This window comes from Podarcis pityusensis (assembly GCF_964106645.2).
Source record: "Podarcis pityusensis genome assembly, chromosome: 2".
Taxonomy (NCBI): domain Eukaryota; kingdom Metazoa; phylum Chordata; class Lepidosauria; order Squamata; family Lacertidae; genus Podarcis; species Podarcis pityusensis.
This window is the reverse complement of record NC_138029.1, coordinates 24,317,060-24,333,239: the sequence shown is the minus strand read 5'-3', so window position 1 is coordinate 24,333,239 and position 16,180 is coordinate 24,317,060. Positions and strand designations below refer to the sequence as shown.

The 16,180-nt window shown below is 42.1% G+C and overlaps 1 protein-coding gene and 1 long non-coding RNA gene across 10 annotated transcripts in view; one reads left to right on the top strand and one right to left on the bottom strand.

The window, feature by feature from the left end:
- Positions 1–16,180, top strand: part of LOC308471145 — a 75,409-nt gene that overhangs the window by 15,621 nt on the left and 43,608 nt on the right. The window contains exon 3 of one of the 6 annotated variants that reach the window (XR_013982710.1): positions 14,072–16,177. The exons of 4 other annotated variants lie outside the window; for them this stretch is intronic. This is a non-coding gene — a long non-coding RNA (uncharacterized lncRNA). Of the gene's footprint in view, positions 1–9,922; positions 10,052–14,071; positions 16,178–16,180 lie in introns of those variants that run through there. One more of the 6 variants, XR_013982711.1, reaches the window with a different exon arrangement.
- Positions 9,556–16,180, bottom strand: part of CEP112 (centrosomal protein 112) — a 213,968-nt gene continuing 207,343 nt past the window's right edge. For 3 of the 4 annotated variants that reach the window (XM_080994465.1, XM_080994463.1, XM_080994466.1), the window contains 2 exons: positions 12,575–12,639; positions 9,556–10,000 (listed from right to left, as the gene is read on the bottom strand). In XM_080994465.1, the coding sequence (XP_080850591.1) occupies positions 9,997–10,000; positions 12,575–12,639 (69 nt within the window). In that variant the 3' untranslated portion in view covers positions 9,556–9,996. Of the gene's footprint in view, positions 10,001–11,908; positions 12,640–16,180 lie in introns of those variants that run through there. The other variant, XM_080994464.1, reaches the window with a different exon arrangement.

Here is a 16,180-nt window from a genome sequence, read left to right as displayed (position 1 = left end):
TGAGTAGGAAACATGAGAAGCAACAATTTTAAGATCGAAACAGACAAGATGTGAAAGTAATGCTCCATTTAAAAACAAACAAACAAACCTGAAATGTATAGTAGTCCTGTTCTAAACTGAATCTGGACAGTTGTATCCGGCAAGTATCTTTTGCACAGAGCTATCAAACCATACCTAGGAGAAGTATGGGACTGTTCTGTAGGTATACTGCTTTCATGCATGACTTCTACACTCAGATTTCTTGATGCAAGAATGGTTGAAGATCTATGTGTTGCATCCAAGGCTGCAAGAGGAGAGTTCTACTTGTGCACCAAGACTTCCGCTTCCTCTCCTCTCCTGTGCCCTGAAAATCTTCTCCAAATGGTCCTCCAACCCTCTGGAGCAGGGTGCACTGGGGAGAAGAGGGGAAATGATATTGTGCAAGCAGAAGTCTGCTGTCTTGGAGCCGCAGAACAGCAGCATTTAATATAATCCTATAAGCTATGAACATGAGTTTGACCAAGCTGCGGGAGGCAGTGGAAGACAGGAGTGCTTGGTGTGCTCTGGTCTATGGGGTCACGAAGAGTCGGACACGACTAAATGACTAAACGATAACAATATCTGAATACCAGTAGCTGGGTACAGACATTTTACATGGAAATCAGCCCTGGGTGCTCACTGGAAGGACAGATCCTGAAGCCGAGGCTCCAATACTTTGGCCACCTCATGAGAAGAGAAGACTCCCTGGAAAAGACCCTGATATTGGGAAAGTTTGAGGGCACAAGGAGAAGGGGACGACAGAGGACGAGATGGTTGGACAGTGTTCTTGAAGCTACCAGCATGAGTTTGACCAAACTGTGGGAGGCAGTGGAAGACAGGAGTGCCTGGCGTGCTCTGGTCCATTGGGTCACGAAGAGTCAGACACGACTAAACGACGACAACAACACTAAAAATAGGTGTCTTCTGGTTTGAATTTAATCTTCTAGAATTGAAGAATGAGGGTAGTAGACACGTTCCATTTGATTAGGGTCAGAGATGGAGCACCTACAGCCCTCCAGATGCTGCTGAACTCCAACTCCCATCAGCCCCAGCCATTGTGGCCAAATGTCAAGGATGATGGGAGATGATGTTCAGCAAATCTGGAGGGCTGCAGGTTCCTCACTCCTGGTTATGGTTTAAAAACTGTGCTCTGAGGAGTCTAGGAAGACTACACAACAACAGCCTGTTCTTCACTTGAGGGTTGTTGGGTTTTTTTACCCAAAGGGGATGTAGGATGTGGTGGAAGAGTGAATTCTCAGTGGTGATAGTGCCCAGCAGGCTTAGACAGCACTTTGTTAAGAAAGGTCCTTCTACTGAGGTTCTTTGGTCTTGTGAATCGTGCATTTAAACTTAAGGATTTTGACTTTATCGTCTTCATTCATTGTTTTAGATCAGAGTTTTCCAACCTTCTCATGTTGGCGACACACTTTTTTAAGACATGCATCATTTCGCGACACAGTAATTCAATTTTACTAGCAAACCGGGCATTAAACTAACCCCTTATAAGAGCATTTGTGCAACACACCTACACACTGTAGCTGACACACTAGCATGCTGTGATACACAATTTGGAAAGCTGTCCTTCAGGGTAGATTTCCTTCTCTTAAATTGTGTAACAGAGCCATATACAGTGATGGCTCTGTATAAATAACAGTTATAATGTGGTAATAAGTGGAAAGAGTGATGCTTCCTGAATATCCTGCTTGCGGCTTCTCACGTGCTGTGCATGGCAAGCACAGAACCCTGGACTAGATAGGCATTTTGGTCTGACCCAACCGGGCTCTTCTTATAGAAAGGCATTCTACTGTACATTTTAGAGCTACAGGTTTATCACAGTCACAAACCAACTTAAGTTGCTATGCCCAGGGTAATTAATGTTAAGTTTCATGCATTACATCTCAACCACTAAGGAGCCTAGAGTTATTAGTTTGGAGAATGTCTTGCAGGAAAGATTTTAAGGGCAAATCAAAAGCCCCAAAAGGGCAACAGGAAAGAAGCTCTAGACTGCAATCCAAAACCCACTTACCTGATGGCTCCATTGACATAAAATACACCAGATTTCTGAGTAAATGTGTAATAGGATTGTACAGTAAGCCTGCCAACTTGGCACTTCCTATCCTTTGCCTCTATAGAAATGATCCATATTACCTTTGCTAGTATGCAGTGTTCCCCCCTAGGTACCAGTACTCACCATAAAGTTGTTACAGTAAGTGCCACACTTTTTAACAACAACAACAACAAGAGGTGCTGGTACTGTGTACCATTGAGTACCTCCTGGGGAAAAAGCACTGCTGGTATGCTTTCTCATAATGCAATATAATCAGAAACAGCTTCCCCTGGAGCTGTCCTGTGGCATCTCCAAGCCCCTTCCTTGCTTGATGGGAGCTGATTGGGGAGAGGGGGCAAACAAAACCTGCAGAAGCCGCATCTGCATTCCAGTTTCCCCAGCCACTCTGGGCAGCTCCCAACAGAATATTAAAAACATAATAAAACTTCAAACATTAAAATCTTCCCAATACAGGGCTGCCTTCAGATGTCTTCTGAAAGTCAGATAGTTGTTTGTTTCATTGACATCTGATGGGAGGGCGTTCCACAGGGCAGGCACCACTACCAAGAAGGCCCTCTGCCTGGTTCCCTGTAACCTCACTTCCCGCAGGGAGGGAACAGCCAGAAGGCCCTTGGAGCTGGACCTCAGTGTCTGGGCTGAACGGTGGGGGTGGAGATGCTCCTTCAGGTATACTGGGCCAAGGCCGCTTAGGGCTTTAAAGGTCAGCACCAGCACTTTGAATTGTGCTCAGAAATGGACTGGGAGCCAATGTAGGAGTGCCAGTGCTACTTCCTAGTACCCTGTCTGAACTCTTTCAGAGAAAGGTGGGGGTTTTTTTGGGGGGGGTTCCCTCTTGATCTGCAATCTGCTGGAATGTGGATGTTTAACACAGAGAAAGCTTGGGAACACAAGCAAGCATGTGTCTCCTGGAAAATGCAAGCTAAGTTAATGGTGGCATTTACAGAGGCATTACTTTTTTCACAGGTGTGGTATGGAGGGGGGGGTTAACCGCCCTCCCCCATGTTTCAGATGACAAAAATGTTCTTCTTGAGGTGCACCTGTCCCTGAGCAGTGAGACAAGAAAATGAACCACAACAATGCTCTTAATATACACTGGTTTTTGGAATCTAAACTTAGATGTATCCAACACTTTGAATTTCATAGTCAAGCTTAGAATATCCAATCCTTTGAACTTTTAAAGGGTACCACTGGCACCCCTGAAATCTCTTCTCACCCTCCATTAGTGCTGGAATGGCCCACAAGTGCTTCCGAACCTCCTCCATCTGTGTTTGAACATCATGCTTGTCAATGTAATACTATTCAATCATGCAATTTCAGTTCCACTTTAGAAATTTGTGCCTGCTGACTGGGCCAAGATAGCATATGAAAATGGTGATCTAGCTATTTCTAGGTGTGGTGGAAATTAACCGTGTTATTTCTAGATGGTGATGCTTTGTGTGTTGCATGCCGTGCCATCCCATTCATGATGCCAACCCTTCCCTTACCAAATCTTAAAGCACAATGGAAAGGAATCCCTCAGACACTTTTGATGCATCATCAGAATGGTAGGAAACATTCTGAACAAAGGCAGGCACCAGGGAAACATTCTGTGAGCCAAATGGGTAAGTGGGAAAAGCGACACTTCGGGAGCTGTGATGTCACTTGTGGAGCCCTCTGGAATGGCCAAATGGTCTACAAAAGCATTCTAGTGCTTTAAAAATAATGTTATATGAATCCATATCTTCCACAGGTAGTAGGACCATGACTGAATGAAAACAAAGTTTGTGTGTGGCTCCAAACAAATGTATTATACTTGGTGTTGAACACCTTTATCAGGGAAATACACCTTGGTGTGTTCAAAACCAATTCAACAAAAGTTATACAGGCCAATTCTATACGTGTCTAACTCAGAAGTAAGCTCCATCGTTTTCTTACTTAAGTGTATATATAGGACTACAGTCACAGAGATTCAGGTTTTAACATTGCAGGAGTGCAAATCAAGTTCTCTAGTGAGCAAGGGCTCCCCTTTCGCTTCCATACCAAAGGCAGCTTAATGTGAAAATGAGTCACATGAAAGCTTCACACATGACCTGCAGTTCCCATGAGCAGAGGGAATATTGGATCAGGACTAACATAGTTTGCATCTGGAAAAGCCAATATGGTGCCGTTCAGATGCTGTGGGGACTACAATTCCCACCAGCGCAAGTTGGTATGGCAAATGTTCAGGGATGATGGGAGTTAGAGCCTCACAACATATGAAGGGCACCATATTTGCTACCCCTGACTCAGGCTCATTTATTGGAAAAAAGGAGTAACATCTGTGATGCTTACAATTCTAAGAAGAAAATGTATGGTGCATTACTGTCTGCAAATTTCCACCTTAGTCCTACAAAGCTACTGCATTTCAGCGTAAAGTTACAACGATTTTCCTGTGTGTGTGTGTGTGTGTGTAATATATGACTCCCCAAAATGAAGGAAAGGTGAATGGTTCCCCATTATATCCCAGCTTGTTATCAAAGTACCGTTTGAGATACTTTTAAGGAGTCTGTCACCCTTGTGCGATAGCTCTGGAAAGACAATGGGTTGTACCTAATGCAATACTCAAGAGTAGACCCATTAAAATTAATGGGAATGACAATCTTAGTTCCATTAACTTCAACGGGCGGTAGTCAACTAAATCCTTGCACAAGAGGAACAACTTCTGCTTGCACGATGGGACTCCCCCTGCTTGCCCAAATATGATCCTGATGGTTGGGGAACAAATTCAGAGTACGCACAGGGAGAGGAGATTGGGGGAGAAGAGTCCCTTTGCACAAGCACAAATAGCTCTACTTCCACAACAATTTACTTAGTGCTATGCTGAGTTCAACCAGGGCTTTTTCTCCAGCCAGAACTTGCTGGAACCTCTCAGGTGGGTTCTGGCACCTCTCCAATGCCATCCTAAGAGAATGAGGGAGGTGTTCATGGTGAGTTGTGGCACCTCTTTTTCTAGAAAAATAGCACCGAGTGCAACCCAGTGGGTCTGCTCCGAGTAAAATTTATTTGGATACAACCCATTCTGTTCTCTCTCTCAAGAGTGGAATGCAGTAATTATGACTATAACACAGTGGGGTGAATCTGAGTTGGGCAGATTTTGACCAGGATCCATATGTTAAGGTTAGAGTAAACGTTTCACTTAGTTTCCTTGTAAAGACCTATACATGGCCTGAATGTACAAGTGTTACAACGTGAACATTTTAAACCATCACTTTACCACTGAAAAGTAATGCAGATTGTAAAGAAAATGAGTCTCTCTCTCTCTCTCTCTCTCTCTCTCTCTCTCACACACACACACACACACACACTCAAATTAACCAATGGTTTGGCTTCTTCTGGCTTTACATTTAAAAAGCCATACCCCTCTGCCATATGTTTTTCAATTGCATCCTTTGGTTCATTTCACACACACCCTCTAGCCCAAGAGTAACCCATAACCTTCAGGGCAAGGGAGCCCAAAGGGGTGCTGGTTATGTTTGTATAGCCTATGGGAGCTTTGTAAACCACAATAACAAAACAAAACAAAAAAACAAAAAACCCAAGCATCATAAAAGCCCAACTAATTTTAAGTGTGTGTGTTAGTTTACCAAACTTAAACACAAAATGCAGTGGGGATGGGCTACGTTTGTACAATGTTGCACAAAAAAGAAATGTAGGAAACCCTCACTGTAACACTAATACGGGGGGGGGGGGGGCAGGGAGCACTAGCACAAAAGCCAAACTGTGTTTTTTCCTTTTTTTGGGTTACCAGACTTAGAACTGATCACGCAATTTCATTTCAGTAACTTACAATTTCTACTCTCTTTGATAATGTGCTGTAAAAGAGCCAACTTTCTTTAATGACAAGGCTTTAAGAGGAATGACTTTTCTGAACAAAAAATATCAAAGCTGAGCAAAGATGAGTTTTTTTTTTAAAAAAGGAAACTATGAATTAAAATGACCTTGTGTTCCGAAACTTTTTCACACATTGCTTGATGTTCTCAGTTCCTCTCCCCTGCCAGCGCCCCCACCCCAGAAACAGTGCTGGTGCCTTTGGCAAATGGAGACTTGAGAGGGCAGAGAAATCATAATCTCACTGCATTATCTATTGGAACTGCTTAGCACTGAGAGTGCCTGGTGTTTTTCAGTGTAACCTTTAGCAGTTATTAAAGCAATCACAAATATTTTCTTCCTATCAGAGTTGGAGTCCTCTCTGCTAGGAGCAAAGGCTGAACACAGCATGAACCACTGAAGTTGTTTTTATAAGAGAGCTGAACAACTAACAAGAGCGCAACAGCTCTGCTGCAGGAGAAAATAAATAAATGAACCTACCATGTTACAATTAAAGCACCGTTATATCATGCACAGCCAAAAAAGGGGCAAGGGTATTATAACTAAGAAAACAAACATATGTGTTACTTGGGTAACAAAAAGAAAAGTGACTATCTGGGAAACAATACTTCACCTCAATAAAATACAGATATTGATGAAATAGTTTGGACCATTACATTTTTAAGGAAAGAAAAGAAAAAACATTTTGTACAGAACTCAACAATCTATTTATATTGCATTTTAATGTGCCAACAGACTGTGTTGTGACCAGGGAATATTATGAATGAGTAGTATGGAATGTATGTGTGTGCGTATGTGTACGAGAGAGAAAGGAAGGAAGAAAAACAGAGAGAGAGAGAGAGAGAGAGAGAGGGAGAGAGAGGTCTTAAGGAAATAGTCTTGTATTGGAAAATATCCATTAGCCTATCATCTACTACTAACTGCCTGATAATAACCTGGAAGCAACCTGTGTTTTAAAAAGTCTTCATGCCACAAGTTTATTCCTCTGTAAACAGGGCAAGTCTGTATCATCCAGTTTCAGGGTCCCTACTGAATCCTTTTACCCCTACCTGCGTCGGCCAGTGAGAGTTTTGCTATGCTTCACAAACTCACTAGTCTCTGTACGCACGTGCTCCCAGGAAGCCCCATGCCTCACCAAATCCCACCACCCGAGTATTTTTTCCAAATGTCTTATTAGCTTTATGGCTTTGTTCAACTTACAGAGTTATGTGTCCACAGTAGCTCCTCTTTGTAGGGCCCAGACGTTTGCTCAGTCTGAGCAAAGAGTCGGTTTTATATTGCTCCATTACATTCCCAAGAAAGACATGTCCCCGTTACTTGCTGCTGCAAGTGCTGTTCTCTTTCAAATGCAAGCCCAGGTCTACACATTAGTAAGGGTCAGCCTCAATTCAAAGCTTTGAGCAATGTGATTATTTCCCCCAGAGCAGTCCCCTTATACAGGATAAGTGTGTGATGTCATCACAAAGTTTGCATCTGGTGATATCTGAATCAACGTATCTGTTGGGGATCTACTACTGGCTGAGTTAACTGAGAGAAGGCTTCATTCGATGCAGCAGATCTCATGGTCTAGGCCAGGTTTCCCCAAACATGGGTCTCCAGCTGTTTCTGGACTACAACTCCCATCATCCCTGGCTAGCAAAACCAGTGATCAGGGATAATGGGAATTGTAGTCCAACAACAGCTGGAGACCCTAGCTTGGGACACACTGGCCCAGGCATCCCATGAGCACTGTGGTCATGAAATTGGGTGAATGACGATACTCTTCATAAAGTAAAGTGAATAATATATACCCTGAAAGCAGCAAAACAGCATACCAATCAGAAATTGTAGGCTTGAATCTCACCTTTGTCATGGTCTTAGATGGCCTTAGGCAACCCATTCTCAGCCTCGGTTTCCCCACTCCAATCTGCATAATGGGGAATATTAATAGTGACAGAGTCCCTGTGAAGCACTTTGAACCTTGGAAGTCCTATACAAAACTATTATTATTATTTCTAACCTATCATCTAATGTTTCAAAATAGTTCATTGTGCAACATTTTGGACTTAAGCACCACGTTGCTCTAGTTGCAAGGCACACAAGCATGTGGTATTTGCTTTAAGAGACATGAAACAAGGGCCCCAATCCTTGCCTAATCACTACTTCTGCATATTTCAAAGGGATAAATGGCAAATACATGTGTGTGCTCCTCTCAGTTGATCATGCTTTTAATTATTATTATTAATTTCAAAAAAGAAAAAGTTAAAAACAAAACAAGGGTGGCTTTTTACATAACGTTTCGTATAAAAAAATTGTTACTTACAGAAGAATTTAGCTTTGAAACCTTTTGGTTGAAAATGGCTTACTTTTCACCAAATGCTGCCTTTCCTTACTTGGAGGTTGGAACACACTCCAGGCATGTGCTTCCTTAAATACTAATACTACTACAGTGGTACCTCGGGTTAAGTACTTAATTTGTTCCGGAGGTCCGTACTTAACCTGAAACTGTTCTTAACCTGAAGACCACTTTAGCTAATGGGGCCTCCTGCTGCTGCCGTGCCGCCGGAGCACAATTTCTGTTCTCATCCTGAAGCAAATTCTTAACATGAAGGACTATTTCTGGGTTAGCAGAGTCTGTAACCTGAAGCATATGTAACCTGAAGCGTATGTAACCCGAGGTACCACTGTACTACTACTACTACTACTAATATGCTGCCCAAAGCAAGGAGTGTCAGTGTGGTCCCTCTAGATGTTGTTGGGGCCAACATGGCCAGTGACAGGGAAGGTGATGTGGGCGCGTTTTGCAGTCCAGCAAGGCAACAGATTGGCTACTCTTGATGTAAACAATTCATTGTAATTTCCCTATCAGTGCATCATATTGCTAGCTTCGATTTCCTACCAAACCCATCAGGAAATCCACGCTAAATGTTAAAGGAACTGCTCAAGGCATATAACATTTACACCTGAATTGTAGGGAAATACTTTTCCAACGCCTGTAAAACAGTAAGACCAACTAAGTTGGTCTTTAAGGTGCTACAGGAAGGAATTTTTTTATTTCGACTATGGCAGACCAACACGGCTACCCATCTGTAACTGTAAAACAGTGTAAAAGTTTCCTTGTCAAGAGTCTACAGTACACTTACAGTGGTACCTTGGGTCACATACACTTCAGGTTACAGACTCTGCTAACCCAGAAATATTCCTTCAGGTTAAGAACTTTGCTTGAGGATGAGAACAGAAATCGTGCTCCAGCGGCGCGGCAGCAGCAGGAGGCCTCATTAGCTAAAGTGGTGCTTCAGGTTAAGAACAGTTTCAGGTTAAGTACGGACCTCCGGAACAAATTAAGTACTTAACCCGAGGTACCACTGTACAGTGTTTTGCTATAGCAACTTATTTAGAAGTTATGCACTCCAGACTAAGAGAGATTCTTATTATCCCTAGTGAAAGCACTTATTGTTCAATCAATTAGCCAGGCTAAGGAACAGGAACAATTATATAGTCTTTCCATATAGCCACAAAAGTGTATTCTACTAAATACAAAATCTTACAAGAAGTTATCGATAAGAAACATTAAAGGAATCATTGCAGCTATTCTTGCAGCAAATGATATGTCACTGATAATGGAAATAATGTGGAAACAAAAATCTACAAAAAATACTTTAATATTACATAACATGTGAACATGAAAATAATGCCATATATGTTTTAACATATTTTGGACACTATAATAATGATGATTCGAATAAGGACGTGATTTTTAGCATGTGTAAAAGTGAACAAACTGCAGCAGGAAGCCAGTAACAAAAGCAAAATGAGCAAACAAAATTAGGTTTTTCAGTAAGTATATTGACATATATAGATATCCAATATATCAAAAGCTTTAAAATTTGTAATATAATGATAAAATAATTAAAATAAGTGGTAACTTAAAATACTGTTATGAATGAAGGATGTGCTTTCAGAAACTTAATTACATTGTCTGATTTAACAAAACAACCACTGATCTTTCAGATTAGTTTCACAAGATCCAAATCTTCAAACCTGCTGAAAAGAAGTCCTCTGAAGAAACCAGTCAGCTCCAACAGTTACCTAAGAAATAAAACATTCTCATCAGTCACAAATGTTCCCTTTACTACTGACAATGCTGAAAACACCAAACACTTTCCTACTTCCTGGGGCCAGAGCCCTCACTAAGAGGTAGTGCTTTGAAGGGCTTTAATAGTCAATTTGGAACCTGCATGCAAAAAGGTAACGAGTGGGATCTTAAAAAGCCATGTGCACAAAGGGGCATTTGAGGACCTTCTTCTCTATGGACCCTAATGCTTTGAAAAGCTGGTCCTAAGTGTTGGGAGACCAGCAGGACTGGCATTTAAGACAATGGACAGAATCTAATTTATCTAGTGCTGCTGCTCCAACAGAAGCTGTCCACTAAAGGAACAAGGAGCGAGGAACTTTTGCCACTCCCCCCCTCCCCGAAGTCTGTTTGGGGGACCAGGGGCACCAGTAAAACCACTTCTCTATTAGGGGATACTACTTGCTGGATCAAAATGTAGCCACTAACCAGATACAAGCCATTGTAAAGAGATGCAATGCAGATAGAAGTGAAAATGGGTTCAAGCCCTTATAGGTGGTGATGCTTTAACCAAAGGTTCCCAAACTTATTTGGCCTATTGCCCACTTTTTTGGGGGGGGGGATATATACTTAGCACCCCCTGGAAATCGACCTTCTTTAAATGAAGGGGCAGGGCTGGATTTGCGGCCTGTCTGCCATTGGTCAAATAGCCAGACAAGCTTCCTGGGCCTGGGATCACCAAAGCCCAGAAAAACCTCTCGCCTCCAGTTGGATCCAGGGGTGGCGTTGTCGTCCCCCCGCAACAGAGCCCAACCTGGCAGTAAGCATCATTACACAACAGATGGAACATGTATGAACTGTTTTTCAATTGTTTTCTCCTCCTCTCTTCTTTCTTTATGCTTCTACCGCCCCCTTATTTTTATTTAGTGCCCCCCAACTGCACACAGGGCATGGTATTGCCCACTTTGGGAAACACTGCTTTAGACAATGCTCTTGGGACCTCAACCAACTTGTACAATGAGAAATGCTTGCTGTACTTTCATCTTTGGTATGAATAGTCAGTCCTCTCAGACGTGCTATCTGCAATGCATCATCACTGAGCCCCTTATTATTTTCTGTGCATGTGGGAACAGACCTGCAGGTACAACATGCTGGATGGTGGATGGCGAGATAATTTTTTTGTTACCTAAGCTCATAAGACATGGATTCTCCACGCAGAATATATATTGTGTGCAGGCAAACCACTCCACTGAGTGATGTCCCCACCTCTACAGTGCTTTATAAAGTAACTTACATATTATTTCTTCCTTCGCTCTCTAATTCTGCTTTTCCAAAAGGCAAAGCAGTGGCCCAGCATTCAGGACTTCTGGGTCAAGTAGCCATAGCTTCAAATTAGTATGCAGGAACTGGGAAATATTTGTTTGTTTGTTTCATAAAATTTGTACACTGCTGGATTGTAAAAGAGCTCAAAGCGGTTTACCAAAAGATAAAACAAAAAAAATCAAGAAAAATTACAGCTCTGCTTTAAAACATACAAAAATAAAAATACTAAAACACATTAAAACTGCCTCAACTTTCTTAGCATCTGGGTAAGGCTTGTCTAAACAGGAATGTTTTTAACAGGTGCCAAAATGGAAACAGTGTAGGCGACTGCTTGCTCTCAATGGTTATGAGGACCAGAACATGGCAGGATTTGAAGACATGAAGCTGGTTTCTGATCATGGCCTATTCTGGTTTTGGCAACCATAGTTACTCCGTTCAGACATACTGGGGAAAACTATGGCTAATTAACAGAGGAAGTCTTCAATCGTGGTACACAAAGAAGGGAGGTGGGAAGGGTCAGAACAAGGACAAAATGTTCCAGCACAAGGCTCAAACTGAGCCAGAATCTCACACATAAGTTTAGCTCTCATTGTTGCTATCTGTTGAAATTAAACAAGGCCAAGGTCTATGGAGAAGCTTGTTGAGAAATCTGAGATATCCCTGCTTTCATGTTACAGTCTTACATCTTCCATACACACAGTTTCAATTAAAACCCTATTTGCATATCCTGCCCTGAAGAAATAAGGGGTGATCAGTGAGACTATCAGTGTGAAAACTTTCAGTGACATCACCTGGAAGGTCCCTTTCACTTAATCACCCATGTGAATCACCCTTCCCAAAGGTGCAGTTGCTGTTGCAACATCTGTGGCTATTTATTCACAATGGTGTGAATGTCTAAGTAAAGCTAAGTGGGTGAAGATCCGGTGCTTTGAAGATACAATCTGCAATATTACAAACTGCATCGCCTTCGAAGGCGGTGGCGGTGGCGGCGGCACCTCCAACAGAACAGCAGCTGTGTGTTGAGCCACCATCTCACGATGAATGCCAAGGCGAGGCCCAGGCTTGCAAGGCACCTGCAAGTTCTCATCTTGCTAGAACGCTAAGCACGGGGGTTACGGGAGGGGCGTAGCTTCCCAAAGTCGTTTTGTTTACTGAACAGTAAGCTGCTTTCAAACTTGCCAAGGCGCCGGAGTCCTTCTCACTACACTTTGCAGCTCTGCAATGCCAGGTGCGAAGTGTTACAGCCTGAAGAGGAAGTATCAGCTTACCTCCTGGTACGGTATGTGCTCAGTTCCTCTTGCAGGATGGATGCTCTTTTCTGCAGAAAATTCACCTGGAAAACACAGCTGTCATGACAAAGGGGCTCCCAGCTGACAGAAGACCGATGTACAATGGTTGTGGTTTCCCAGAGGTGTCCATTCATTTACCTTCATTATTTAAATTCGGTTTATCTGCATTTATTATCTATTTGCTGGTGGCTACTGTGCATTGCGCTAGCAAGGGAGGCAGCCGGAATGCAATCCAGCAAATTACATGATCTGGAAACACCTTCCGTGACCCACATTCATACATATAGTCTAGAACTGCGCAACACCTTGAAAGAACATGTCGGTCGGGAGTGGTGTACTTTTAAAAACTTCAGCCTTAATAGATGCTTACAAGAACTCAGGGGTTTAGGAACTAAGCCTGGGTACAAGACTCCCATGTTCTGCCATTTCAGTGTTAACAATGACACATCGCAGACAATATTAAAATCCTTTGCTTTTGATTCTCCTTTTGGAAAAAGAAAGAAAAAGGATCAGACTGTCCTCACCAGAGAGGTAAAATCCTAAGCATACTATCACAGGGCACTGGTGCCATGCTAGGACAGGACACAAAGAATACACTGAGAGTCTCAGAAGGGAGGAGGAGAAGGAGGCCAACATATTTTAAACATAAGCAAAGCTTTGTTTGAGAAGTGAATGTTTCCTATTTGTTCATTGTTAAAGCTGCCTGGTTGGTACTTTTACCCAGCCAAGCCCTCTCATTCCTCTGGAACAATTAATAACCCTGACAGGTGCAAGGATTCCACTGCTTTCTGTCTGATGTTTTTGAAGCAGGAATTTCAGCAATTTCAAAGGAGAGGACACCTGTGCTTCAGAAGGGAGCCCTGCTTACTGAGCAGTCTGTAGCTGGCTACTGTATTTCACTGAGCAGGCAGCTGCCAGCTAGGCTTTTTCTGCATTAACACCCACTATTAGGAGTCTGGAGTGACTTTTGCTCCTTTGAAATGCTGTGTATACTCACAAAAGCCCTGCAGGTGGAAATCAGATTTCATTAAAAAAAGAAAAAGGAAAAAGAAACCAAACAACTCCAAACTTCACTACAGGGGAAGCTGCAGATTTTTCCAGTTGTCACCTCTTCAATGTTTTGTACTGGCAAAATTATTAGATAAGCACACTTATTAACTTGAAATAGGTTTCCTAGTTAAATTCTTAACTCATATATATATATATGTGTGTGTGTGTGTGTGTGTGTGTGTGTCATTTTTGTTGTTGTTACAACAAAAATTTTTGTTGTTGTGTATATATATATATATATATATATATATATATATATATTTCTATACTTCCCTTCATCCAAGGATCACAGGGTGGTTTACTATATATATATATATATATATATATATATATATATATATATAGTAAACCACCCTGTGATCCTTGGATGAAGGGAAGTATAGAAATTTATTAAGTTAAGTAAGTAAATATTTATTTATTTTGCAGTGAATTCCAATAGTAATTTGTTCTCACAAGCAAAAGCTCCTAAGAGTCTTCTGGAACCAAGGCTGCAATCCTAACTCCATTTCTGAGACATGGTTAGGATTGTACTGAGACAAATTTATTACAGTGTAAGTTTCCATGGACTGTAGCCCATAGCGGTTTATGCCATGATAAATTTGTTGGTCTTTAAGGTGCCACGTTTTTGCTACTAACATGACATTCCCTCTAGAAATTATAAAACTCCTGTCATGATTGGCAAGGGGGAACACAGAACTTTTCGGTCACAGATATCCCATATAATGTTCCATTTTTATTTCTCTTATGCATTTATAAACAGAGGCTAAAAGCAAAATTAACAGCAAGCTTCTTTCTAACGGGGCTCCTCCTGTCTTCAAAGTTAGTGGTGTTTCATCCAATGTCTTATGTGCCAGAAATTATAGCAAAAAAATAACTCGTTTCAAACTAGTATTTTACCAAATAAATACGTGGAAAAATGATTTTTTAATATTTTTTAAATTAAAGGTTTCCTCTCCTCATTCAGTGGGAACTCATAATCCATTTTAACCTTTTGATCTTCCCCTGAAAAGCTCTGGAATTAAAGGAATGTGAGAGCAGCAAAGTATTTCAAGTTTCTCCAAGTAGAGTGAAAATGGCTCCTAAAGGATCCTGCTCCAAAATGAATGAGTGTATCATAGTATCGGAATGCTTGTTGTACACTCAGCAGTGGACAGAAAAGTACAGCCAAGCTGAACTGTATTCAGCCACTCTGTGCCTTTTTATTCTACACCCTTCTTATTCTTCTGATCCCTACACCCTGCCTGCACTCACATACAATAATAAGAATAAGAATAAATTCATACCCTGCCCATCTGTCTTGGTTTCCCCAGCCACTCTGGGCAGCTCCCAATAGAATATTAAAAACACAATAAAACATCGATCCTTAAAAACTTCCCAAAACAGGGCTGCCTTCAGATGTCTTCTAAAAGTCAGATATTTGTTTATTTTCTTGACATCTGATGGGAGGGCACCTCTACTGGCCCTCTGTCTGGTTCCCTGTAGCCTCACTTCCTGCAGGGAGGGAACCACCAGAAGGCCATGGGTGCTGGACCTCAGTGTCCGGGCTGAACAATGGGGGTGGAGACGCTCCTATAGATACACAGAGGCAATCCCTGTCGTGCCATGGTTGGAGCAGGGATGGCTATCCCATGGCCTTCAGATATTGTTGGATCTCAACTCCCATAAGCTCCACCTAGCATGGCCAATGCTCAGGGATGATGGGAGTTGGGAGTCCAACAACATATGGAGGGTTGCAGGTTCCCTGTCATTGGGTTAGAGCAAAGTTTTCCAAACTTGGGTCTACAGCTGTTTTTTGGATGACAGTCCCCATCATCCCTGAACACTGGTTCTACTAGTTAGGGATGATGGGAGTTGTAGTCCAACAACAACTGGAGACCCAAGTTTAAGAAACCCTGGGTTAGAGGGTCAGACCAGGGTTCAAATCCCCACTCAGCCATGAAGCTCACCGATTGATCTTGGGCCACTCACAGCGTCTCAGTCTAACCTACTTCGCAGGGTTGTTGTGAGGGTCAAACGGGGTGTAGGAGAGCATCACATTGCACCCTGAACTCCTCGTAGGAAAGGTGCAATATAAACATAGTAATAAATAGGTAAAATGAACCAGAGAGCACAAGTCCCATTTTTGTGTGTCAGTAATGTCCTACTGCAGAAGTGTGCCATTGTCTTTCTCAATTGGGTCCTCATGGTGGAAAACATAGCAGCATTGTAAAAATCAACCTACCTGTTCAATGAATACATGATTAAGGAACAGTCACCATGCTCTATCTTTTAGGGAATTTTTAATGAACCCCCAAAGGGATAATTTGACTTCTTCCCATATGATTCTACTGCATATACAGCAGTAATGACTCAGCCACAGTATCAGCCATTCTGGGTGAAAAACAGTTTGGAAAATAAACCGAAACTAGGACTATGTACAACTGCTGGCCAAACTGGGATGCTGTGTGCCATTAAATATATTGACAATTCTTGGAACCATCAAATGTCAGGATGTGCACAGTTCCAGTCTTACAAAGAGAGGGACGTTTCAGATTT